The 27,822-nt window shown below is 38.2% G+C and overlaps 1 protein-coding gene across 4 annotated transcripts in view; it reads left to right on the plus strand.

Annotated features, from left to right (window-relative positions):
• Positions 1-389: 389 nt before the first annotated feature.
• Positions 390-27,822, plus strand: part of THUMPD2 (THUMP domain containing 2) — a 39,014-nt gene continuing 11,581 nt past the window's right edge. The window contains exons 1-8 of one of the 4 annotated variants that reach the window (XM_043918171.1): positions 390-542; positions 6,557-6,692; positions 8,547-8,950; positions 9,856-9,933; positions 12,642-12,694; positions 15,874-15,961; positions 22,318-22,389; positions 22,898-23,012. In XM_043918171.1, coding sequence (XP_043774106.1) covers positions 417-542; positions 6,557-6,692; positions 8,547-8,950; positions 9,856-9,933; positions 12,642-12,694; positions 15,874-15,961; positions 22,318-22,389; positions 22,898-23,012 — 1,072 coding nt within the window. In that variant the 5' untranslated portion in view covers positions 390-416. Of the gene's footprint in view, positions 543-6,556; positions 6,693-8,227; positions 8,951-9,855; positions 9,934-12,641; positions 12,695-15,873; positions 15,962-22,317; positions 22,390-22,897; positions 23,013-27,822 lie in introns of those variants that run through there. The other 3 variants (XM_043918174.1, XM_043918172.1, XM_043918173.1) reach the window with 3 other exon arrangements.

The raw sequence follows: 27,822 nt of genomic DNA on the forward strand, positions 1-27,822 counted from the left end.
TTTCTATAGTCATCATTCATTCCTTTAGCACAGCGAAGTCATGATATCAGAGGCAAAGATGTGCCATGATAGCATCTGCTAAGGATCTAACAGATGAATGACAGTCTTTATTATTTCTGAAATGAACTCTGCCACCGTCTATGTACATATAACCCAGTTATATATCCCAATCACATCCCTTCCACCTGTGATTCTAAATAATTCCAGATGTCTAATCAACCAGGTTCCAATCAGTTAACCTAGGAGACCCACAGGGCCCCTCCCAGCCGATCAGACCTTCCTGGGACCTTCGGCCTTCCTGGGACCTCCGGCCTGGCTCGCCCTTGGCAACACGCGGCCCTTCGGCCCCTGCGCGCCGCCTCCGGGACCTTGGGGCCGCGCTGCGCGCACCCGAGGCCACGTGACCCCGAGCTGCCATGGCGGTGGTTCCCGGAGGTCCCCGCTCCGGGCCTGCAGCGGGCGCCCACTTTTTCTGCACCGCGGGCCGCGGCCTGGAGCCCTTCCTGATGCGGGAGGTGCGGGAGCGGCTGGCTGCCACCCAGGTGAGTCGGCCTCGCAGCGAGCCGGGGCGGGAAGCGGGGCGGCCCAGGCCCCGCCCCTGCCCGCGGTCCCTCCCCACTGGGGTCGGTCCTCGACCCGCGAAAGCGACGCGAACGCCGCGTTGTCTGCCCGCGAGCCCACAGAGGCGACGGCCGGGCCCGCGGAGGTCTGCTGGCAGGTCCTTTAATTACTGCCAGAAAGACCCGCCAGCCGTTTCCCCCTGCACATCTGTCACTGTCACAGCTGAAGTTTTTTTTTTAAAAGAGAGACTGCTGCGAGTTACTTCCTAGATTCTTTAAAAGAAAAATGTTTGACAGTGCCTATAATTAGAATTAGACCTGTAAGAATTCTTTCTTCAGCTTTTAAATGCAAATATAATCGTCAGGTTCAGCTATTTCTGTCAGTTTCCTGACACTGTGTTTATCTCATAGGGCTGTTGGGAGGATTCAATGATAAAGGTTTTGTAAAGTACAGCGTAAATCCGCAGTAAATAGTAGCTAGAAAAATAATCTGGGATGCCTCAGAGAAGGAAGTTAGCAGTTGCTGGTATTATTACGCTGTTAATTTCGATGAAATGAAGAAAGTTGTAAACATCAGTTTACGTTCTAGTACATGCTGAGCCTGTTTCTTGAAAACAGGGAAAGGATGTAATAGAAAAAGGTTCCAGTGTCTTGATGGGATTGTATATGACAGTGTGAATGATGTATTTTTGGAAAATGAAAGCTTATTGAAAGAAATTGACCACTCCACTCCCAGGACTCCTGAAGTGTTGAAAGCTCACAAAAGGAGTTTCTGTGATGATGATTGGGGAGAGGAGGATAAGAGAGGATCATGAAGAATGACATCAGTCTTATTAGACTAACTGCCGTTTGTGGTTTTAGTCACCAAACGTCATAGAGTGTTGAATGTAACTAGTCTAAAAAAGCAACAATATAATAGCAACTGCTGACATGGGTTAAGCATTTAATATGTCAGACACTTAATTTTCACAACAACCCTATCTTTTGAGGTAAGCTCCACATTTAACAGAAATGGAAAATGAAGCACAAGTAAGTCCAATAAAATATTCACGTCATGGAACCAGAAAATGGCAGAGCTGGGATTCAAACCCAAGCTATCTGTGAAATCAGGCATGCTATCATGTTCAACCCAGGCAAGCTGGCACCCGGTTCCAGTTCCTTAAACACGGCGAAGTCCTGACATCATGCACTGATTTTTTTTTTTTTTTAATGTTCACTTAGAGTTCTTGGTGTGAAAAACAGAAGGCTTGACCCAATCCGCGTATGCTTCACTATTAGAAAGCTGGTCCTCTCTGCTTGTTCACAGTGTTCGCCATTTGCACCTCCATGGTGTAGTTTCGCATGTTCCTCTATTTTCTGTATTTCCTATAAATTGGAGTCCTATAAGTTATAGCTGGCACTTGGTCACGTTCAGGTTTGATTTTTTTCCTCCGGTGTTGGGTCAAGCCTGTTTATAGGTTCCTGGGTATTTTTAAATATTTAATTTATAGCATATAAATATATACTCTAGTATGCAGTGTATAGCATTCCTTAAAGAAATGTATTGGGTAAAATTAAGCTTTGTAATTCTGTTTAATGTGTTAAATACTGTTATTATAAAAATAAAAGTAGAAACAGTAATTTTGAAGATAAAATTCACTGTAGTAGAAGTGTCTGCAATGCCAGCGAGCCAGGAGGCCCGGTCAGTTGATTAATCAGCCTTTATAAACCCACATAGCAGAACAGTTAGCCCACATAGTAGGGTTAAGCAGATAGTCACGTTATTTCAGTTATTTCATTCGATGGGATGATTGCATAAGGTTCTCCAAAGATTCTGTGCATTCCCTGTAGATTGGATACTTTTTAAAAAATTAAGTAAAATAAATATTTTTAATTCTGTCTTCTAAAATGAAACACAAAAGCTCACACACCACCTCAGTCCTTCACCTAGCACTTTAAAATCAATTCCAAAATTAAATGGCATCTGTAGAATTAGGAAAACTTTGGTATCTCGTTGTTACTGTACCTTACCTTTTTGCCTTGGCAAAAAGATCATTAGATCTGACTCCCTAAATTTTAAAAGAAAGGCAAAAATACTAACTGCTTAGATATTCTAGCTGACAACAGAGCTGTTTTTTCTTTTAATAAAGGCTGTTATTTCATCTTCTGAAGTGTTAGACATAAAACCAGTTGGTTTTAGACACTTTTAATGATTTAATTCCAAATGGAAAAAGCAGATTGGATATATAAATAAATTTTCAAGTAACAAATACTAGTGTGAAATATTCTAAAATGCCACAGTCCTCCCTAATTATTGTAATTGAATATGATCAGTTACAAACAATAAACTAAAGAAAATGAAGGTGGGAGGGGGGATCAGGATGGGGAATACATGTAAATCCATGGCTGATTCATATCAGCGTATGACAAAAACCACTACAATATTGTAAAGTAATTAGCCTCCAACTAATAAAAATAAATGAAAAAAAAAAAGAAAATGAGTAACAGTAGCTTCAGCAGTGTTTGAAAATCATAAACACCAAAACTCATTTTTCTCCTAGTTTGAGATACAGTACTTTACAAAAGGTGAACTATTAAAGCACTTTCATACATGTGATTGATTCTCACAGTGGCTGTTTTACCATTTCATAAACTACTTCTGATTACATGCTCATTTCTTATAAAAGGAATGTAGGCCTAATGTAAATTTTTTTAAATAAACAGAATAAACCAGTGTTGGTGTTGATTTTTAGAATGTATTTAACATTTTAAGTGGCTAAACACATATTATTCTTATGATTGAGCACCCCAGTAGATTAAAGGACCTTTTAGGTCCTCTTAATTAACTTGATTTTTCAGTCAAAAAATTTTTTTTGTTCTCCACACCCCCTCCAATAAAATATTTTTAGAAGTTCATTATATAAATTGTCTCCCTTGGTACTCAAGTAAATGAGAAAAGATAAGATCTTTGTACTATTAAATAACTAATTTAATGTCTAGACTACTTAGGTTAAAATCACTGGTCTAGATGTTTGTATCAGTTTGTTTATAAGACTTGAATCTTAGAACTATACATTTACAGTAAAATATTTATTTCAGTTCCCCCAGAATCTTAACCTGCTATTTCATGTGATGGCTTAATATCAACTATACTTTTAGATCAAGTAACAAAATTTAAACTTCAAAAAAATTTACCTTTTAAAACTTTGTTTCCAAGTTCTAAGCATTTTGAGGTATATATTCAATTTTAACTTTAGTGGGAAAATGTCACCTTTGTAATGAGAAAGAAGTAAACTGTAAAAACCAGAAGTCCTTGTTTTAGTTACTTCATTGTCCCCTTAAATATTGATTCCTAAACATTCTTTTCATTCCTTACTTCTCCGTCTGTCTTAGGTACATTACTAGTACCTAACGTCTTTGGGAGTTTTTTAATTTATTTGTTTTTCCAGCTCTATTTAGATATAATAGACATAATACGACTTCCCTTAGTGGCTCAGATGGTAAAGCATCTGCCTACAATGCGGGAGACCCAGGTTCAATCCCTGGGTTGGGAAGATCTCCTGGAGAAGGAAATGGCAAACCACTCCAGTATTCTTGCCTGGAAAATCCCATGGAAGGAGGAGCCTGGTAGGCTACAGTCCAGGGGGTCACAAAGAGTCAGACAGGACTGAGGGACTTCACACTCACACTCAGACATAATACATAATAGCATTATGTAAGTTTAAGGTGATTTGGTACATTTATATGTTGCAAAATGATGACCACCATACCATTAGCTGACACCTCCATCCCATCATGTAATCAGCATTACTTTTTTGATGTGAACATTTAAGATCTACTCTTTTAGCAACTTTCAGCTAGATAATACAGAATCATTAGCCAAAATCACCGTGCTATACATCAGAATCCCAGAACTTGTTAATCTTGTAACTATAGAAGTATTGGGATTTTAATTGTCATCAACTTAGGGCTTCCCCAGCAGAGATTCTTCTCCATCAAGCTAGCATGTAACTTTAGAAATTACCATCCTAAAAGCTTAATTAGAACAGGTCAGATCAAACATACCATCCACTTGGAGTTCAAGTTCCCACTGAGTGGGAGCTGCCTATACACATGGAACACCCCTGATTCCATGGTTGCCTCAGTCCTAGGAGATGACTTAAAACCATGTTGGTTAGCTTGTGGCCAGTGCTAAAAGGAGAATGCTAGGATCATCCACACCCATCCTGAGCTTGAGGGGGGTGGGCTGACCCAAAAGGTTTAGGATTCCATTGGCATTGAGCATCATGTGCTGTACCTCATTTGACGGTCTCTGAATCAGTGCTCTTTTCATTTTCCTTTCTTCTCTGACTTTGTCCACATATCTATCCTGTCCTCAAAGCCTCTTTCAGTTTGATGTATACTCTTGCTTCTATCCATTGTCCGGTTCCCACAGCCAAGTGGTTCATTATTTCTTCCTCAGTAATCTAATTCTCCCTCCAGCATCACACTCAGCACTCAGTCCTTTATGCCCCGTCCACAGAAATCTTTCTTCCAGCTAATTTAGTGCTGTCATAGTTTTCATCAAAAGTCTATAATGGTGAACCATTACCATCTGGAGTAAAACCGTGACCGTTTTTCAAGCTGGGCCTGAGCTACACCACATCCATCTACCTGACACCATCAGTCAGCATCACACAGCAAAGGTTGCCTTGCTGTCTTACAGTTCACTTCCGCCAGGTTGTCACGCCCACCTCTGCATTTCCCCTTCATTCTTTTGTGAGAATCCCTCTTACCAAATCGTATAGGATTTTTTCCCAAGACTTTTCCTAATGATGGCTTCCATCGTTAGTAATGCTTATTGTACCTGCAACTTATTAGAACATTTATTAACATTGTACTTTTCTCCTGGGTTTAATGCAAACTATTGTCTTATACATTTTACATTTTAATTGTATGTTAAGGCAATGGCACCCCACTCCAGTACTCCTGCCTGGAAAATCCCATGGACGGAGGAGCCTGGTAGGCTGCAGTCCATGGGGTCGCTAAGAGTCGGACACGACTGAGCAACTTCACTTTCACTTTTCACTTTCATGCATTCGAGAAGGAAATGGCAACCCACTCCAGTGTTCTTGCCTGGAGAATCCCAGGGACGGGGGAGCCTGGTGGGCTGCCGTCTGTGGGGTCACACAGAGTCGGACACGACTGAAGTGACTTAGCAGCAGCATATGCCTGTTACATTATTATTCATCTTTAGGATTTATACTGTATGCGTCTTTGTAGACCACGAGGTAGATGTTTAATAAATACCTACTGATTAGGTTAAATTTGGTCTAGACACCTAATTTGTCCTATCCATTTTGCCTTTCCTTTGCCCACTTTTAGTAGTTATGTGAGATTTGATAATTAATCAGTGTTTTGTGTTCTATTTTTTTAGTAGTGTGCACACACACACTTTCCAAAAGGTAACACAGAAAGTTATGGTCTTGGTCACTGACTATGTGACTTCATACAAATTAGTTAACCACTCTAAGCCTCAATTTCCTAATCTATAAAATGGAGATGATAAAATCTATCTTAGAGGGTTGTTACAGGATGAGGGGGAAAAACATATTCAGAGTGCCTGCTGCAGCTAAGTCACTTCAGTCGTGGCTGACTCTGTGTGACCCCATAGACGGCAGCCCACCAGCCTCCCCCGTCCCTGGGATTCTCCAGGCAAGAGCACTGGAGTGGGCTGCCATTTCTTTTTCCAATGCATGAAAGTGGAAAATGAAAGTGAAGTCGCTCAGTCGTGTCCAACTTTTCGAGACCCCACGGACTGCAGCCTACCAGGCTCCTCTGTCCATGGGATTTTCCAAGCAGGAGTACTGGAGTGGGGTGCCATTGCCTTCTCCGATAGATAGTAGATACTTCAGAAATAGGCATTTTTATTATTGTTAGTCTAGATGCTATGTTTTAAGGCATTAAGGGGGAGGGAAGGGAAACGATTCTTACTCTGACATTGAACTACATTAATATGTATTTTTTTCTATCTCTAGGTTGAATATATTTCAGGAAAAGTTTTTTTCACCACCTGTTCTGACTTGAATATGCTGAAACAATTGAAATCTGCAGAAAGGTTATTTTTGCTGATTAAAAAGCAGCTTCCATTTCCTGTTTCTTCTGTAAATAAAGGTAAGTGTATGCCTGTTGCTTTTACCTACATGATATAGTGCACTCCCAAAGTCTTTTGCTTGGCAATTACTATGAGTCATTTCACATTTTTAAGAATCATTCATATCCCCTGAGATCATTAATTAGTTATTTTTCTGTATTTCCTGCATATTATCACCTAATTGTGTCTCTTTTACAAGTTTTTACCAATGTGCTGCCTTCCTTCTGAGATTTTAGTGTCCTAAGTCACATTTCCTCGTTGAGAATTATGATCAGACACCTTCTCTAAGGCTATATATGGTTGGTGCATTTATTTAGATTTAGGAGCATGTAATAACCCCAAATGCATTGATTTAAATAATTGGTCAGAACTTGTAAATTTTACCTGATGAGTGATATAATTGGAAAATACTACATAGTAAAATTTCCTGTTTTGGGAACTTTAAATTGATAAAGCATTAGAGTTAAAGAGGGCGCAAGAGATTTCTTGTCCACTCCCTACTTTTATAAATATGCTGCTGAAATAATGTAAAGATATTGACAAAAGCAAAAAAAGGATCAGCTGCAGCTGGATGAAACATTGCCTTAAACCTTATTTTGATTGCTGCTTGTGCACAAGAAACCATGTCATCACATAGTCTATAATAAACTGTGTCAAGAGCAATTCAAATGGCGAGAAATCAAGATGCGGCAGAAAAATTGTTTTAAAACAAATCCTAAGGTATTATTTGTAAGGTCAGTATAATCTCATCCCAACATTCCACACAATTTTTTTTTTTTAATTTTTTTTTTTCAGTGGCTCATTCGTGTCCAACTCTTTGCAGCCCTGTGAACTGTAGCCCCCAAGATCCTCTATACATGGAATTTTTCAGGCAAGAATACTGAAATGGGTTGCCAGTTCCTCCTCCAGGGGATCCTCCCGACCCAGGGATTGAACCCAGGTCTCCTGCATCTCCTACATTGGCTGGCGAGTTCTTTTTTTTTTTTTTTTTTAATTTTTTCAGTGGGTTTTGTCATACATTGACATGAATCAGCAGTAGATTTACACGTATTCCCCATCCCGATCCCCCCCCCACCTCCCTCTCCACCCGATTCCTCTGGGTCTTCCCAGTGCACCAGGCCCGAGCACTTGTCTCATGCATCCCACCTGGGCTGGTGACCTGTTTCACCACAGATAATATACATGCTGTTCTTTCGCAACATCCCACCCTCACCTTCTCCCACAGAGTTCAAAAGTCTGTTCTGTACTTCTGTGTCTCTTTTTCTGTTTTGCATATAGGGTTGTCCACACACTTTTGTCTTTAAAGAACTGCAGTAATTGCTCTTTGATCATCTTGATGGCTTTTGTTTATCAAGAAAAGATTACATCTCACTAAGCATGACTGCCAGTTCCTAAATTAGGAATGAGTTGTGTATCTGAAATGTTACTTTATGGAAGCTCATTTTATGATCTGTGCTAATATTTTGTGATCTAAAATAGTCTCAAGATTCAGTTGCTCTGTTTTTAAGCTCTGTTTTGCAATTTACTCTCTTTTTTTAAACTTAATTTTTTATAGGCATTACTTTAGAGGTCAACACACATTGTATGTCTCTGTGTATATCGAAGAGATACATATGTTATCATAGGACAAATGATCTTGCTAAAGTAAAGGTAACTTTATAGGAATTTTAAAACAGGTTTGATGTTAAGTATGGAATACGTGAATGAACTTTATTCTGCACAATATTCTTAAATTATATAAGTTCCAGATAAAAGGGAAATCAGTATTCATGTAACAATTTAATAACATTTCTTATTTTAAAGAAATAAAGGTAATGGGATTTGAGGGTGTGAATAGCTTCAGTAAAGGATAAACTGAGATTTTACTTATTTAGGAAAAATATTTAATGAACTGCAAAGACTTATAAATGATGATCCTGAAAGTTGGTTGAATGTCATTTCAATTTGGAAGAATCTTCTTGAACTTGATGCAAAAAAGGAAAACCTTTTTCACAAAAATGCTAACCCACTCAAAAGAAAAGTGGGAGAAGATGATATCACTGCTAAGAAATTGAAAACGGAACGAATCCAAGAGATACAAGAGACTAAGGAATGCCAGCTGGAAAAACAAATAGAAGAAAAAATATTGGAGCAAGGACATTTTATCACTGAAGGAGAAAAATGTCAAGAACTTCAGAATGATATAACGGAAGCTGTTGATACTCGTAACCAGAGCAACTTAACTTTTAGAGTTTCCTGTCGCTGCAGTGGCGCCATTTCAAAGATCATTACTGCACAGGTACCCTTGCCCCCCAGAGTGGGTTCCCATTTTCTAAAAGAATTAATTATTTTTTAGATCAAAATTGAGGTGAAAACCTTTCACAGAATACATAACCAGGCCCAGACAGATCGCTCAGCCTAATCACACATAACTAAATCTCTTCTAAAAATGCATTTTCCTTCTCAACTTTACCTCAGGTGCTTAAGAGGAATACTATGCCAGTCTACATAAAGACTTCCTTTTACTTTCTCTCTAAAAGTTTCCTTAAACTCATATATACTGTTTACATTTGGAAATTGTAATATCATGGCCCTAAGCTTTTTGGCTTTCTCTTCAGTTCGGTTCTGTGTTGATCGAGTGGTTGCTCTGCACCAGGTCTTACATGTGGGATCTTCCCAGGACCCAGACTGAGATACAGAGGTGTACTTAAAAGGAGAGCAAACACCAAACGGACCCTGCAGAGTTTAGTGATATAGAGGGCATAGGTGTGGGTCCTTGGGCCCAGTCTTAAAAACAGACAGACTCTGGTCTGAATCCAATGCTACTAAACGGGTAATTTTTAAACATACAGGATTGCCATAGCTAAAACAGTTCATCTTTCAGTTTGCATCTATTAACCCAGAATGACCATATTTATCAGGCCACAATCTGGTTATTTCATGTGTCTGAAATTACAAGGAGAGAGATTATACACAAGTAAACATCAATACTGTAAAATTTGTTGGGGTGGAAGAGGTACAATGCACCCTCATTGCCTTGAATAGAAAATGCTTTCATGTAGTATTTTAATATTGTAACCTTAAATTACCATCAGATAGTATGATTGATTTCCCTGCAAGCTTTGTTAGTTTTTTGCTTACATTTAAACTTAAAATTTTCATTTTTAGTATTCTTATCTTTTTTTTAACCTGTTGCCTTTTCAGGAGGTAGGAAGAGTAATTGGAATTGCTCTTATGAAACAGTTTGGATGGAAAGCAGATTTGAGGAATCCAAATTTGGAGGTAATGAATGTTCATTTTATTTTAATGCTCATAACCTAATTCTTTAAAGACAATGCCAACTATTCTTTTTTTTTTAACTGAATTGTAGTTGACATAAAATATTATGATTCACGTGAATTACACAGTTATTCAACATTTGCATACATTATAAAATCATCACAAGTCTAATAGCCATCTGTCTCCATTCAAAGTCATTACAATACAGCTGCAATGTCAACAACTTTTACTGTGCTTTTTAACTTTGCCTTAAAGTTTTAAGTCATGTCTACATGGATCCAGCAGTCTGATTCCTCCTTAGCAACAGAATACTGCAGATTCTTTTGCTGGTAGTTTTCTCTGTGAAAACGTCTCATTCAAATTGAACTTTTGCAATGGAATTGTTTAGTCGAAGTTAAACTAAACACTAGAGATGCTCTCTATAATCACTATGCTGCTGCTACTGCTGATGCTAAGTCACTTCAGTCGTGTCCAACTCTGTGCGACCCCTTAGACAGAAGCCCACCAGGCTCCCCCGTCCCTGGGATTCTCCAGGCAAGAACACTGGAGTGGGTTGCCATTTCCTTCTCCAATGCGTGAAAGTGAAGTCGCTCAGTCGTGTCCGACTCTTAGCGACCCCGTGGACTGCAGCCCACCAGGCTCCTCTGTCCATGGGATTTTCCAGGCTAGAGTACTGGAGTGGGGTGCCATTGCCTTCTCCTATAATCACTATAATACATAATAAATGTCTATAATAAGAAATTCTAGTTAATGTAAAAAATAAAATTGGATAACAAAAAGACCTGTATTAATAGTGGCTTTGTTAGGCTTGTGGGATTATTTTTCTTTCCCTTTTCTCTATTTTCAAAATTAATTTAATGATGTTATACCATTTTTAATTGGAACAAAGTAAACACATGGGAAAATGAATTCTAACTATAACAAATGTTCTTCAGTGTTTTTTGAAAACCATAAGTTTGACCAGTAGTCATTTTTATGATTCATTAACTGGTAGATTATTTTTATATAGCTTTAAATGGAGTAATTGCCAGTCAAATCAGAAGACTTTGTGTTGTTTTCTATTTTGTTATTTGATATTTTTTGCTTTTAAAAAGTCATGCGGAGTGTATATCCTTTACTGCTGTTTTGCAAAATACTTTGACGCTGAGAATGTTTTCATATAAGCATGTCTTCCTTCATCTCCCCGTTTCTAGTTTTCTTATCTTCTGTCTGGTTTCCTCCTCTCATCTCTCCCTGACTCCATCTCACTGTCTCAGAACTATAGTTTTCTCATAGTTTAGCTCATAAACAAATATATCTAATTTAATTCCTATCATCCATTTAATGCAAGTAATAGCTATTGGTAGAAATAATCAACATGAAACAAAATCGACAACAGAATCACACACAGTAAAATCTGTGTGACCAAAACTGACAGAAGAATCAAATCTTAGCAAATTTTGTTCTGTATAATTAAAATGGAAAACTTCATAGTACAAAAAGCTGTACCTGATAACATTTATATATAAAAATATCAGTATATCATAACTTTAACTGTTAAATAGAAAAGAATCAATATCAATCAATAGCTTTGCTAACATGAATAAGATAAAAATATTGGAAAGTTTAGCTTCAGTGATCAAAGAATTAAACTAAATGGAATTCATTCCAGATTATTATTTTCTTAGTAAAAGCTTATCAATATTGGAATAATTCTGATTAAACTATATTAAAATACCTCTGGGGTAAAAGTATCAGGAGTCAAATGTTGTTGAAGTCAAAGAGCAGAGTTAGAATATTCCATAAACTTCATCAGGCTAAAGGAGTACGATTCTTTTAAAATTTGTGTGGGCTACTAGTTAAATGTGAGGCATTTAAATCCTCATCATGACCTAACATGAGGACTATAGTAACACTGCTGTGTGGTATAGGAAGGTTGTGAAGAGTAAATCCTAAGAGTCCTCATGGTGAGAAAATTTTTTTTTCCCTTTTTTGCTTTTCTTTTTATCTACATGAGAAGATGGATGTTAGTTGAACCTATTGTGATAATCATTTCACAATATACATGAATCAAACCTTCATGCTATATGCTTTAAACACAGACAATGATGTATGTCAATTACTTCTCAATAAAACTGGGGGGAAAATAACAGAAAAAGACGATAGAAAGGAATAGACCCTTCATATAACTGATGCACTTTGTTGTACACCTGAAAGTTGCCCAGCTTGTGGATTAACTGTACCCCAATAAAAATTTAAAAAAGAAAAAAAAGACACTGCCTATAAATAATAGAGAGTGAAAGGTCACTCTTGCTCCAGTATATTTGGCTTAAGCAGGTTTTCTGTTAACCATGGTATCAAGTCTTACTTGAGGCTAGAATTAGGGTGGATTTAGGTAGTTGTCTCTAACCTAAAATGCTTAAAAATCTAATTTAGTTCGGGTAATTCAAAGAATAGCTGTAAAGAAAAGTGATCTTGAGTTCTTCATAATGTGATTCTCAATATAAGTTGTTTACCAGATTGACTTCAGAATTTTTCTATGAGATGTACTTAAAATTACTTTGCCTCTGCTCAATAAAAAATATTATGGAATGTTTTTTCAGATATGAAGAGGCCTTGGAATGTCTTATTAAAATATAGGTTGTATAGGTTCAAAATGGAAGCTTTCAAATTGTCACTCATTGGGTAATGAATTACTTGGTCCATTCTAACTTCAGTATTTGTTCTTTCAGATCTTTATACATCTAAGTGACATTTACTCTGTGCTGGGAATTCCTGTGTTCAGGTAGGTATTATTTCTAAGCTTCAGGTTTGTGTCTTAGGAGAGTTTGTAAAACTAAACACTTTGTGTTTTTATTCATAGTATGAAACACTGATATATCAGAGGGAACTTAAATCAAAGCCTTTTGAGTTCTTTGCTTGAACCAGTAAAGTATTTGCATGGAACTTACTGGATCCTGATCGGACTGGTTAGAGTTGTGAAAGATTTGATCACAATAATCGACTGATTACATGTTTCATACTGAAAATTATTTCTATTTTTTAATTAAATTATTTTCACAGGCCCACATTTAAACTAAATTTTAGTCCATTGGCCTCTTGGATTTTTTCATTAAAATAGAAAATACATCACAGTTCTTAAAATTCATCTTGAACATACTTCACATTTTACTAAGGTTTTTTTTTTTTTTTTGTGGGAGAATAATTCCAGTTTTTAAAATCTTCAGGTTTTCTCCCTAGTTATGTTGGGTACTATACAGTAATAAATGCAGTTGATTCACTTTCTTATTCAGAAATACTGATTGAATGCTTACCATACAGCAGTGCTTTCTTAGATGCTTTGGGAAGGAATGGATGGTTGGTTGACGGAAATAGTGATTTGCAGTTTCTTGGGAGCATGTAAATATTGTTAGCATCTTCAAAACATTTTATATGCATAGCCATGTTTACATAGTATAAAGTGATTTAGATATCTTTTCTCTAGGTGATTCTAGGTATGGAATATTTTTAAAATCATAAAAATATCCCATTGACCCTCAGCTCACATTTTTGCATGTGTAAGCCCGAATCAGGATGTAAAAAAGAACGCTTGAGGTCATTGTAACAGTTTTATCAAACGGTGCACCATTGCAGTTGATTAGCACAGTGCTGAGGACATTGTGGATGTTCAAGAAATGCTGAATGACTGAGTTCTCGCTGTGTGCTAGTTATAGGGTAGGCCCCACTAGCTTCAAGATTACAAAATTCATGCGCCAGTAGTCACTTTAACACACACGAGGTCATCACATGTCTCAAGGGCCTGTTGGCTTCCCTTGGCCCCCACCTACTCCAGTATCCTCCCAACTGTCCCAGACCAAACCTAACCCACTATTTTACACCTACACCTACGAGGTGTCCAGGCTTCCCTACCTCAGTGCCTTTTGGAGTGCCAGGCCCTAACCCCTGCAGATGTAGATGGGGATACCCTATATATTGTAGATAGGAAATGGCCTAAGAAAATGAAGAAATGTATGGAGATATGAAATACAGGGATGGGAGAGGATGCTTAGTTTATATCTGTAAGTTTTGCAGTACTTCCAGGTGAAAGGTGTCCACACACATTTGAAGGTAAAGATCTGGGATTCAGGGGACTGATCTAGGCTAGAGATGGAGATGAGAATGTCTTCAACTTGGTGATAGATGGTGTGTAAGAGAATAAAGAAGAGATTCATATATGAGGACAAGAGGATCAAAAGCCATATTTATTTTTGTATTGGGGTAAAAGCCAGCTAAAACTGCAAATAAACACATTAGTCAGCTACTATGAAAGTAGAGAATTATTTTTATTTTTAAAGAGTTTATTTCTGACCAGTTCTTTGCCCTGAATAATTTTATTTTACTGATATAATGAGGCCCTTTTGTTGAAGTAATAGCAGATTAGTTTTGTCCAAGCAAAATAAGAATCGGTTCCCTTTTGTCACATATTAATAGAGTTGGCTCCCATAAAATAAAACTCTATTAGCAAAAGTATGCACACAATAGTCAAAAATTTCAAAGATTCTATATAAATCCCCTATGCGTAGAAAAGGACTTTGTAATGTGTATGGACAAAGACAGTTTTCCATACCAATTCTATTTGTGTGTGTGTGTGTGTGTGTCTAGAGTGAAAGTAATTTCTCAGTTTTGGTTTTACCTAATGTGTTTTGGGAGTTGGTGATGGACAGGGAGACCTGGCGTGCTGCGATTCATGGGGTTGCAAAGAGTCGGACACGACTGAGCAAGTGAACTGAACTGAATGTGTTTTGTAGTGAGATAATTGCTGCACTTGGCCTGCTGAAGCAAGATTCATTGATCAAATTATTTTATAATTCTTCTACCCACAAAGTTTATATCCCAGATTCCAAATCTCTGGATATAGTACTATTTACAGTATGAAATTTTATTTCCTGAAAAACCTTTTTAACATAAACAACCTCTCATAGTTTTATCATGCAGGCTTCTTTATCGTAGTAAATACACAATTACACTGTTTTATTTAAAAGACATACCTCATCTAATTCTAAGATCTTAAGAAGCTTGCAATAAATACAGACAAAACAAGATAGCTTAAAGAGCAGAAAGAAAATGATGAAAGGAAATAGGGTTTGGAAAACTCCGTGGCTTTGTGTAGTGTTGGTAGAAGAGCCCTCTTAGTGGCTTTGAAACAGGCCTAACCACAAAACAACCAAGCATTGATTTTTGAAATCATACATCATGTCTTACCAATAAATTGTATACATAAGATAAGTGCATTGAAATTTGCAAGGAAATGTTGTTCACTGCACCAGAAACATAGAAATAATATTTTTAAAATCTGTACCAAATCAAATATCGGAAACACCAATATTAGCAATAATGGGGTAGAAGATCAAGTATGAAGTGATACATAATGGAGACCAGTGAACTCATTGGGGAGTCCTCTGCTTCAGCATTTCACTCAATAAATTATTTTAGACAATGCAGTGTCAAGCTTTATTCCATCTTAAGAGAAAGGTGCAAATGAGCAAAAGGCAAACTTACAAAAGGGACCTTTTAGAAATTCTTTAAGGGTTAGCATCCATTCAGCTGTGCGTCCTATGCTGCATCCGTACCACAGTGCAGTTTACTTCTCTTGATGACTCTGGATCAGTGAGAAAAGGTCTATTCTACATGGGAAGTCAGGGAAGCATATAATTAGAAAGACTTCCCTCATGTGATTAAATTTTTTTAAGTTAAACACATAAGGGTTTAAATTTCAGTTATCTAAAAAATTTTCCATTCTAAAATACCACACTGGCTGGTTAGATAAGGTGCCGGTTAGAGAAGGTAATTTTGTATTAATGAAAATGTTATCTACTCTCTAACTTAGGGAAAACTTCAGTGCATGATGTACAGGTATGAATGGGTTAATTATTTTTGTTTGTATCCTGTTAACATACAGTAACATTGGGTGGTGTTTTACTTTAGGGTTCCTTTAGCCTGCAGAGCTTATATCAAGACACCAGGGTTGAGATCTACCATAGCCTGGGCAATGGCCTCCCTCGCAGAAATTAAGGTAAGGAACCTGTTCTCGTCCCTTTTAATTGAATACCAAGGTCCTTTCTGTAATTAATTTACACAGCCTCTTACTGATGGTTGCTTTCTTTTTTCTTTGGTTCTTTTAACCTTTTTAAATCTGTTTTTCTTTTTCTTTTCTTGCCATTATACTTACAAACTGCAGAGATAGGCTTTTGTCAAACTTCTGGGAGTATTTTGGCTATGAAAATGCTGAGTCAAAAGATAACTACATTTTATTATTTCTAATTTTTTGTCACAGTCATGTGGCCTGTACAACTTCTACTTCTTAAAATTTAACCAAGATCTTGATCAATTTTTGTAAATGCTCCATGAACATAAGAAAATAATTTTATTTTCTAGTCAAGAGATGGCCTCTGTATCTTTTACTTGCTATTTTACTGTCTGCTCAGTACTGAAAGAGATATTTTGAAATTTATTAGATTGTATTTTTCAAGATTTTGCATTTTTACTCATTGTTACCTCATTCTGTAGTTTGTTTGTCCTGTAGTTTGGTTTATACTCATTTATGACTGTTACTGCCTTATGGTGAAGTGTTCCTTTTTATTGTTATTAAAGTTTTCATTATGTTGATTTGTAAGTTTAAACTTAAATTTCACCATGTCTTATTAGTATTTCCACTCTTTTTTTCTTTGCATTTTCCTTTGTAGTTCTGCTTTGTTCTCAACTTTGTTTTCAGTGTATATTTCTTATAAACACAGAACTCTGTCTTTATCCCACAATGACAGGCTTTTTCAGTGAGAGAATTCAGTACAGTATTATGATAGATACACCAGTTATGATAGATATACTTAGCAACTTCTTGCAGTTTACTCTATTTTTGCTAGTTTCATCAAGTGAATCATCTCATTGTTTCCCTGAGGTTAGATTTTACTCTGTGTTCTATTCTATTCATGGCTCCCTCTCTCAGCTCTCTTAATTAAACACATGGGACTTTGACTTTTACTTTAAAACAAGACATTAACTCTTCTTTGCCAGCACACTGTTTTTACCACCTACACTCTGAACTTCCTCCTCTGTCTGCTCCTCCTTGTCGTGAGATGAGACCTCCAGGGTACTTTTTCTCTTCTTCTGTCCCACCTTTGTTCCTCCCTACAGTGAGACCTTTGAAATATGTTTACCCTCTTCCCACTCCCAACTACCAGCTTAAACTAAATTATTTATTATGCATCAGCATTTCCAAGTATATCCCTCCTGTTTTCAGAAGTTCTTATACTGCACTTACATTACACAACCCATCCGTAGTCATTAAGATGCAATGTGTGTAACATGTATTTCTGTATAAACACACAGAAGTATAGTGTGAAGTGCATTGCTTCTCACCTTTCTTCTTCACTTTATCTTTCTCCCTTTGAGGTCTCTGCTCTGCTTTATTTGTTGCTTGGATAGTCTTTTCTTGGTACTTTTCTCAAACTTGGTGTTTGAATAATATACTCTCTGGATTCCTGTATCTCCTTACACTTCATCCTGTCAGCTGGGTATCCCCCTTTGGCTTGGTATGAGATTCTTGAGTTGCAGTCCTTTTCTCTCAGAGGTCTGTAGATGCTGTTCCATTATCCTTTCACTTCCAGTGTTTCAGGGGAGCAATTCCTGCCAGTGTGATTTTTCTTTTCCTTGACAGCTATCTTGTTCTTTTTGTTTGCAAGCTTGTAGAGTTTTCTGTTTAATCCTCTAATCTCAGGGATATTACCAGATGTACTTGGGTATCTTTTCTATTCAGCCCAGAACTAGCTGAGTCCGACTCCCCGAGTTCCCGTTCCAACTCTACCACTTACAGGCTGGGAAACTTTATGTAAGATACTGAACATCTCTGTGCCTCCGTTTCTCACTCCAAGATGAAAATAGTCATCTCATAGGACTGTGTGAGGACGAAGTGAATTAGCGTTTATCAAGGGATTAGAACAACACCTAGCGTATAGAAAATACCTAAGTGTTAACTTCTGCTATGGTAATGTCAGAGGGAGAGGTTACCTCGCTATCCCCCCTTGAGTTCTTTTGACTGACCTCATAATTAAATTGACACAAGACAGATTAACAGGAGAAAAAAAATTTAATTTGTATGCATGAAAGTCTCATAGAAGTGGGACCCCTGAAGTGATGGAAGCAGGCTATTTATATATTATTTTTAGACAAATGCTTGTGAAGATTTAACAAAACAAAGGGGTTTGTGCTTGGGGTAGCAGACTAGTGAAGAAGTAACAGTTTGTTTATCCAGCTTTCTCATGCATACAGCCTTGAATTCCCTAACTCTGGTGATAAAGATGCTTTCTATCCTCCTGGTAGAGGGAAGATGCCTTCACTTGGGAGATTAAGTTCCTGCTTTCAGGGGGAGAGAAGTGGGTCAGAGTGTATTTTCTTTTTAACATCATTTATTTTTACCTGCTGTTTCTTAAGTAACTTTTAATTCAAAATAATCAATATGCCAGTAAAGCACATTTTGGGGCATCCTGCCCTGGACCTAAACAGTAATAATAATTATAATAACTATTATTTAGGATATATAATAATTATAGAAATCATTTTTTTTCCTCCAGCTCAGGTACTCTTTCATCCATTATTTACTTATTATTTCCTCAACTATTTTGCTTTAGTGTTTTTTACCTTAAACAACTTCCTTTTTTTTGCTTCTGGAGTTCCTGTGTTAAACATGTTAAGCTTCCTTTCTCACATGTTTTCCATCTCTTTATATTTTGCCTGTGTATTTTGAGTTTTCCTTGGACATTATCTTCCAAGGTATAACCAGAGTCACCAAAATGTGCTGCACTTTATTGAAATGTTTAGTTTAGTTTTAAAATCATGGATTTTTTTAGCTTTGGAAAATTGTGTATGTGTATGCCTAGAGAATTCCATGGACAGAGGAGCCTGGTGCATTAGAGGAGCATGCATGCAGAGGAGCATGCATGTATTAGAGAAGGAAATGGCAACCTGCTCCAGTATTTTTGTCTGGAGAATCTCAGGGTCAGAGGAGCCTGGTGGGCTGCCGTCTGTGAGGTTGCACAGAGTCGGACACGACTGACGCGACTTAGCAGCAGCAGCATGCTATATTTGGTAAAGAACTGTCTGCCAGTGCAGGAGACGGAACAAACCTGGATTCAGTCCCTAAGTTGGGAAGATCCCTTGGAGAAGGGCATGGCAACCCACTTCAGTATTCTTTCCTGGAAAATCCCATGGACAGAGGAGCCTAGAGGGCTACAGTCCATGGGGTCACACAGAGTCTGAGGCAACTTAGCCAGCCTCACATGCTATATTTGATATCTCTAGAGGCTTTAACTTTTCTCACATATTTATCTGTTCCCTCCAGAAGTTCCATCTCACTAGATGTGTGTTGCTTGTTCTGCCTGTTTTCTCTCTAGCTTTTGAGGGGCTTCCTCCCCTTAGATGTGCGCAGCACGGTTCTTTTTGAGGGAACACAGTGTGACCCCCCATATAAATGATCCCAGTATCCAGCCTGGACCCAGGCGGCCTCTCTTTGGAGCTTGGTACCTAAACCTCTGCACAAGCAGCTCAACCTTGAGTAGGCCAGTGCCATGGAAACTGAAATTTAAGCCTGGGGGTGTTAGGTATTTCTCATGTTCAATGTAAACCATTCTCCATCATACAGATCGTAAAAGCAAGGAAAATCAAATTCTATGTAAATCTTGGTTATTACTTTAAGCATTTGGAAATACGTCTCTGCTACTGTCTGTGTCCCCAGGTGTCATGACTAGAAAAGTCCTGCGGTAAAATAAGGACATTGAAAAATATTTAAGGGCAGATCACATCATCAAAGAGGGACCATGGGGAAAAAGAGCATGGCATTTGGTACATTTTAAGTCCTTAATAAAAATTAGTTCTCATACTGCTATTAATCTTAAAATTGTCATTTAAATCATTATTCTTTTTGTTATTTTTCTGCCCCTTTATGGGGGGATCCATATGACACTCTGGTAGAATTTAGCGTCAGGGAGAAGTTTCTGAAGGACATTTTGTTTCTTTTCATCAGGTATCCCCTGGCTCTGGCTGAACCCCGCTGTCTTCTGAGCACTCTGCCTCCTCTGTAGACAGACCAAGGGACCTCTGGGCCTGGAGCTGGGGTAGGTGTCCTGCTTGCACCTTGCTGCCCTGTCTGCCCAGGACCTCTCACTGCCTTAGAAGCACATGCCATCCAGTGATCCTCGTCACCTACGGCTCTCCTGTTGTCACTGGTGTACTAGCAAACACCATTATTCCTGTCCGAAATCCTTATCAACTCAGTGTCTGCGCCGTCTGATCCCTTAGTGTCTTGCTCTGCCTGCCTCTCATGGTCTGCTATAGTCACATGCTAGAGTTTATCATAGCCAGAAAAGCATACCTTCCCCAAATCTCAAAGATGCTGCTCTTATCCTCCTTCCCACTCACTCCATCTCGTGCCCTGCCATAGTTTTTAACGCCGCGAGGCCTCCAGTCACTGGTGGCCCTGTGCTGTTCTTAGTCCAGCCATGTCCGACTCTTTGCAGCCACGTGGGCTTAGCCTGCCAGGTGCCTATGCCCATGGGATTCTCCAGGCGAGAATACTGGAATGGGTTGCCATGCCCTTCTCCAGGGATCTTCCCGACCCAGGAATTGAACCCGGGTCTCCGGCCTTGCAGGCAGATTCTTTAGCAGCTGGGCTACCCAGGAAGCCCAGTAGGTGGCCCTATTCACCGCCTGTACGCAGCCCTCCTTCACCACTTGGATTTTAGGTTCTATCACTACAGTCATTCCCTTGAGCATACTTGTAATTCTCCTGCTTCTTAAGTGACATAAATATTGGCGTCAAAAGAGAACTTTAACATGTTCTCCTCACGAGGTCTACCAACACACTGGAATTATAATGGATTATAATTGTTATAATCATTATAATAAATGAACTGTCCTTGTCTCACTCCATTACTTGTGTTCTGGGTTCCATCCCCTCTTGCCTCCTTAAGGACTTTTTTCTCTACTGGCTCATTCCCATCAGCTTGTGTACATGCTGTACTATCCTGCAACTTAAAATGAATTGACCTTCTCCCGAACCCACATGATCCATCAGCTCTCACCCCCTTCTCTGCTTCCCTTTAGAGAAAAACTTAGGAGCAGTCAGCCCTCCATATTTGGCGTCTACTTCTTCCTTCCCACACTCTCTTGTGTCCCCGTCCCCTCAGGCTCTTCTCACTAGCACTCCGCTGAAACCACTCATCTTGCTTCTCGTGCTAGCACGTGGACACCCATCACTCCTGCTTGTTGGATGTTCCCCTTTCAGGACCAGTCTAGGTTCTGTGTCAGGGTACTCTACACTCATGTACACGGCTGAACCTTCATCTACCAAACATTGGTACTTAGGGGATCACCAGCATCCAGACGATAGACTTATTTTCTTTTTTATCATCTCTTAAAAACTTGAGTCACGTCAGACCATTGTCATTTTGTAATATGCCACATTGCCATCCATCCTGTTGGTTCTTCCTTTAAAATATACCCAGAATCCAACCACTTCTCCGCCACCTCCACCAATGTCACTCTTGATTCAGGCCACCATTATCTCTGCTTGGATTCCCTAACTCGCCTCCTTGTAACTCTCTTACTTTTCTGTGGTCCTTTCTCAACAGGGCAGCCAGAATGATCCCTTTGAAATGCTACATCATGTTTCTCCTCTGCTCAGAACCCTGCCGTAGTTTCCCATCCTTCAGAATCGAATCAGAATCCTTGTAACACCTACAAGATCAGACATGATGTGACACCCTCTGTCCCCCAGAGGGGAGAGTCATTAGTTTTTTTCCTCCAGATTTCCTGCTCCCCTCTCAGGTACAGAGAGGGTGGCCCCATTCCTAACCTCTTCACATTGTGTGTGTCACGCAACTGACATGCTTTCGCCAATTAAATGTTGGTGGAAATGATGTACGTAGCTTCCAGATGGCACTTTAAAAGCTAGTGCCTGATTAACTGTGTTTTCTTTGCCTCTGCTGGTGACCCCTTCACTGTTTCACTTTCCGGGTAAGAAGCAGAAGCCCCAGGTGTCATACTGTAGGCTTGTCCCATGCGCTGCAGTGTTTTGAACCTGCAGGACGTGCTGGTTGTAAATCTACACAGCCCATCTTGGTGGAGCTGCCTGGCCCCCTCTCTGATGGCATCACCATTCCCCGCCCACCCACTGTGCTTTGGCCACACTGGTCTCCTGCCTAATCTTTAAACGTGCCGAGCAGACGCCTGCACTAGGGCTTTAACTACCTGAAATTCCTCATAAAGTTTAGAAAGGAATCTTTACCCTGAAATGATTGATGCCTCAAGTTTTAGGCTTCTTGTATAATGCCTGTTATAGTAGATTTAACAGTAGCAAATCAACATTTCTATCTATAGGCTGGTGCAGTTGTTTTAGATCCGATGTGTGGACTTGGAACAATACTTTTGGAAGCTGCTAAGGAATGGCCAGTAAGTTCTAAAGTTTGGTAAACCAAGCAGTGTTTTACTTTAATCGTGTGTTGTGTATACACTTACCAATTATTTACAGGTAGATTGTCTATTTAGGGATTATTATTTTTTAATTATATGAGTTACTATTTGATTGTAGTCAAAGTAGACTATGAAAGGTTAATTAAATTACTGTGTTATTTCTTTAAATACTGTGATAAATTTAGGAAATTATGACAGAATTCCAATAACCAGTCATGACCTACATTATATGAATCCCTCAATTCCTTAGACATTTGAATTGTAAAATATTAATTGTAAAATGTTAAAAATTAATGTTTTAACATTTTACCAAAAACTTCTCAGGTTTTGGTCCTTGAAAGTTATTTTAAAGAAATATCCTAAATTTGTTTTAATCTGAATTAACAAATCTATTGATTTCATTTCTATCATTTGAAAAAATGCAGGTAGATTTTCTTAGCTACATAAAATATGGTTTTATTTGTAATTTGAATTTCTCCCCTCATAGGATGTGTATTATGTGGGCGCTGATGTCAGTGACTCACAGTTATCGGGTGCGTATGACAATCTGAAAGCTGCAGGCCTCAAGGATAAAATTGAGTTACTTAAAGTCTCTGTTATAGGTAAGATATTAAAAATGCAAACATTTGGGGGAAATAAACACATTTAGAATCATAATACAGAACAACACTCACTTTTCATATGTTCATATAAAGGTTGAATTATTTATACCTTGGAATATATCTGTAGGGCCAATACTCAGTTTACTTCTAATATTATAATTGTAACTTTTTTATTTTTCAAAAGATTCGTTATCCAGAACTGTATGTAGTTTCCCTAAGCATGTAAGTAAAAGCATGTCTTCTTAAGATGTGTTTGTTGCATCTGAACCATTTCTCATATGATAACCAGGAATCATTCAGTATAGGCATAAAATAAACAAAAATAATAATAATAGCAACAATAATTTGTTGAGAATCTGTGAATTCTTTGTGATAAACTATATGAAATGTCTTGAATTATCTTACCTTCTGCTTGCTTCAGTTGGATAGTATTCCTATGTTATGGGGAATGAGGTAACAAGCCATCCCAGTTTGCTACACCAGTACTACTCCCAGTGCTAAAACAGAAATCCTAGGGCAAACCAGGATTCATCACCCTGTGAGGCAGACGAGAGCCATCACTCCCTGTTTACTGATGAGGAGTCAGCAGCAAGAAACATGATGAGCAATCAAGTCTATGGAGTCCAAAATAATATTTCCCTAACACCCATGGTATTCAGACCGAGAGAAGCCTCACATTCCTCCTTTCTTTCCCTTGGCATGCCTTTCTCCCTTAAAAGTGACCACATGTAATTCTCAGTGAAGAAAATCCTGTTCTCTTGGCACAGTGAAAATAGGTGATAGATAAGTCTCTGTAATATAGAGAAACAGTATATTGTTAAAAATTTATTCTACTGTAGTAGGAAAGTAGTAGAAATGCATTATTAACAAAATATTAGGATAATTTTTCTATAAATGCATAATAAAGCAGCCTCAAAGAAGAAATTATATTGTTGGTTGAAGTTTCACAATTGTTTGCTGCCAGTGACTGTCTTTTCAATCTTTCTGTCGAGGTTTTTAATTGGACTCTGTGCAACATAAGTTTCTAGAGGAAGCTGAGGGATGATTGGATTAAATCAAGTTTTCATATACCCTAATTTAAGAAAGCTTTTTTTTTTTTTTTTTGAGATCTTCAAGAAAAATGGGATAGCTTTATAAGTTGTTCCAGAGCAATGGTTTTTCAAACCCTTCACAGTCTCCAAAGTGCCTTGGTAGCGTGAGAAAGGAAGTACTGATTTGCCCATCAGAACATCGCTGCTGTACCAGCTCCACTTTCATCAGTTCTCGTGGGCATTTCCCATAAGATTTCACTTTAAAAACAAGCATTAAGTGCTCAACTGTTAATTAAAAAAAAAGTTTTCTGTTATACCTAGTAGCCAAATAATCTAGCTTTTTAAAAGATTAATCTAACTGCCATGTTAAGAAAAGATTAATCTAACTGCCATGTTAAGAACAAACAGTAGAGCAAGGACGGAAACAAAGAGACTAGTCGCAAAACCATTGCAATAATCCAGGTAAATGGTGGTGGCTTAGGGCAAAGTGGTATTGGTGGAGGTGTTGAAAAGAGGTCAGACACACAGACAGACAGACATATATATATATGTATATACATTGAAGGTAGAGCCAACAGGATTTGTTAGTGGATTAAATGTGAGAAAAAGAACAAGGATGACTAAGCTTTCTGACTTGAACAGCTCGAGGGTGGCACTGCCATTTATGGAGTTGCGGAAAACTGCAAGAGGAACAAGTTACGAGTGGGGGCCTGTTCAGTTCCACATGATGATTGAGAACCACTAAGATCTCAGGGTAGTGGTCAACATACAGATCTGGAGTTCAGGGGAGACGGTGCACTTCACTAGTCCAGATAACATTTACATCCATGAGATCACCTAGGAAATGAGCACAAATTGAGAAGAGAGAGGCTTTCTCTGAGGATGAGATGCTTAGAGTCCTGGAGGGTGAGAATCTAGTAAAGGAACAACCAGGGATGAGAAAGTAAGAGAGAATCTGAGCAAGCATGAGCAGCTGTGTCAGATGCTGCTGGTTGGTGAAGCAAAACTCAGGCTTGTCCAGTTCCCTGGAGCAAAACTCAGGCCTGACTGGTTCCGTGGAGCAGCAGGAACAAAGGCCGGCCTGCCTGAGTGGGATCTGGAGAGAATGGGAAAAGGTAACTTGAAGACAGCTAGTTCTCATCATTCTTTTGGGTAGTTTGGCTGGTAAGGGGAGCAGAACACTTGGCGTTCTACCAGGTGTGTTGTGGTTCACACCATATTCTGCACAATTCATGAAGCTGCCAGGCTGCCCTGGCATCTGGGGAGTCGGGAAATGTTGAGAAGTGATAGGTTGGGTGTCATGAAATATATGTGGGAAATAGCGGGTGAGAAGCCCACCTTAGAGAATATGAGTGTTTTTGCTCCAGTGGCTTTATCATATATCATATGCTATAAATCCCTTTGTTTTGTAACACTGTTCTGTAACAAACCCTTTCAGCAGCAATAAGATTTTAAAAGTGCATATTTAATGAAAAATTATATACTGAGTTTCTATTTCTCAAGAAAGCTGTTGATGAACATACAACTGGAGTAAAATGTTTATTTACTTTTATCATGCACTGTGAGGGCCATGGTGATAGCAGTAACCAAATGAAATAAACTTGTTTATAGAGGCACCTAGCAGTTACTTCAAAACTTAGTCATTATTTTAAGGAGACCAAGCCAAAATAGTGTTTATCAGATGCAACAGAAAGAAATGCATTTAACTGTCACTCTGTGAAGCATGACTTTTCATTTAGATCAAATGGCCACTCTTCTAAATTAATTTTGTTCGTTTTCAATTCCAAATTTTCTAATGTATATGAACAAAATGAAGCTATGGCTATTAATTCATTGGCTCCATTAGCAGAAGACCTCTGCAGGAAGTGAAATGTTACCAGTTTTGTATTAGTGTTACCAGATCCTTCAAGAAGAAAATTAGCTAAGTCAATTCCAGTAATGGTTTAGTATTCCTCCCCGCTCCCAATTCTGGAAATTTAGGAATTTTTTTCTGTCAGAGATAAAACATCTTTCATTATTGTGAACGCTGCTGTTGATTCAGCTCAGCACTAAACCTGTGTCTGTTTATGCATTGTTTGGTAGACCACAGCATCCTGGTGAAGATTAATGTTCTTATTAAATAAAGAAATCTATGACGCAGAAATGTACTTAGAATTTGACATGGTACTTACATAATTCATAATTACCTCCAAACAAGCTGTGATGTTCTGAATTGAAATAGTAACTTAAGTTATCAAAATAATAGACTTAAAAAATTTTTTTAATATACACAGAGTAACTGAACTGTAGGCTATCTGTAAAGATGGTTGAATGCAAAAAAAGCAGTTCAGCCTGACAATACATGCTTTTTTGTTTTCCCATCATTTGTTGGGTTTTAAAATGTTTAATCCGAGTTTAAAATGGAAAAAAGACAGTCTCTTTAGCAAATGGTACTGGAAAAGTTGGACAGCTGCGTGTAAATCAGTGAAGTTAAAACACATCCTCATACTGTGCACAAAAATAAACTCAGAATGGCTTAAAGACAAACGTAACCCTGGAGGTGGGAGAGAGGCTTAAGAGGGATGAGATATATGTATAATTGTGACTGATTCGTAGTGTTGTATGGCAGAAACCAACACAACATTGTAAAGCAATTATCCTCCAATTAAAAAAAAAAAAGATATAATACCATAAAACTGCTATCCTAGGAGAGAGCGTAGGCAAAGCATTCCCCGACATAAATTGTTATCAATGTTTTCTTAGGTCAGTCTCCCAAGTAGTAGAAATAAAAATAAACAAAGGGACCTAACCAAACTTGTAAGCTTTTGCACAAAGGAAAAAAACACAAAAAGACAACCTACAGAACGAGAGAAATAATTATAAATGATGCATCCAACAAGTGCTTTATCTCCAAAATAAACAGCTCATACAACTCAACAACAACCACCAAAAAAAAAAAAAAAAAACCAATCCAAGGAAAGAAAAAAAATGAACAGAATACCTTAATAGACATTTCTCCAGAGGATAGATGGCCAATAGGCACATGAAAAGATGCTCAACATCACTAAGTATTAAAGAAATACAAATCAAAACTACAATTAGGCACCACCTCACACTGGTCAGAACGGTCTTCATTAAAAAGTCTACAAATAACAAGCGTTAGAGAAGATGTGGAGAAAAGGGAACCCTCCTACACCATTGGCGGGAATGTGAGTTGGTGCAGTCACCATGGAAAACAGTAGGGAGGTTCCTCAGAAAACTAAAAATAGAATTATCGTATGATCCACCAATCCCACTACGGGGCATATATACTCGGACAAAAGTATAATTCAAAGAGATACATGCACCCGAATGTTCATAGCAGCACTATTCACAACAGGCAAAACTTGGAAAGAACCTAAATGTCCATCGACAGATGAATAGGTAAAGAAGATGTGGTATATACGTGTGTGTGTGTGTGTGTGTGTGTGAGATGAAATACTGCTTAGCCATAAAAAAGATGAAATAATGTCATTTGCAGCAACATGGATGCAACTAGAGATGATCATACTAAGTGAAATAAGTTAGAAAAAGACAAATAATATCACTTACATGAGGAATCTTAAAATATGGCACAAATGAACACAACAGAAAACAATTTTTCTATCCACAAAACAAAAACAGACTCATAGACGGGGAGATCAGACTTGTGATTGTCAAGGGGAAGAGATGAGGGAGCAGGACGGACTGGGAGTTTGGAGTTGGTAGATGCAAACTGTTACATTTAGAATGGATAAACAACGAGGTCCTACTGTATGCCA

Source organism: Cervus elaphus, chromosome 11 (genome assembly GCF_910594005.1).
Source record: "Cervus elaphus chromosome 11, mCerEla1.1, whole genome shotgun sequence".
Classification (NCBI taxonomy): domain Eukaryota; kingdom Metazoa; phylum Chordata; class Mammalia; order Artiodactyla; family Cervidae; genus Cervus; species Cervus elaphus.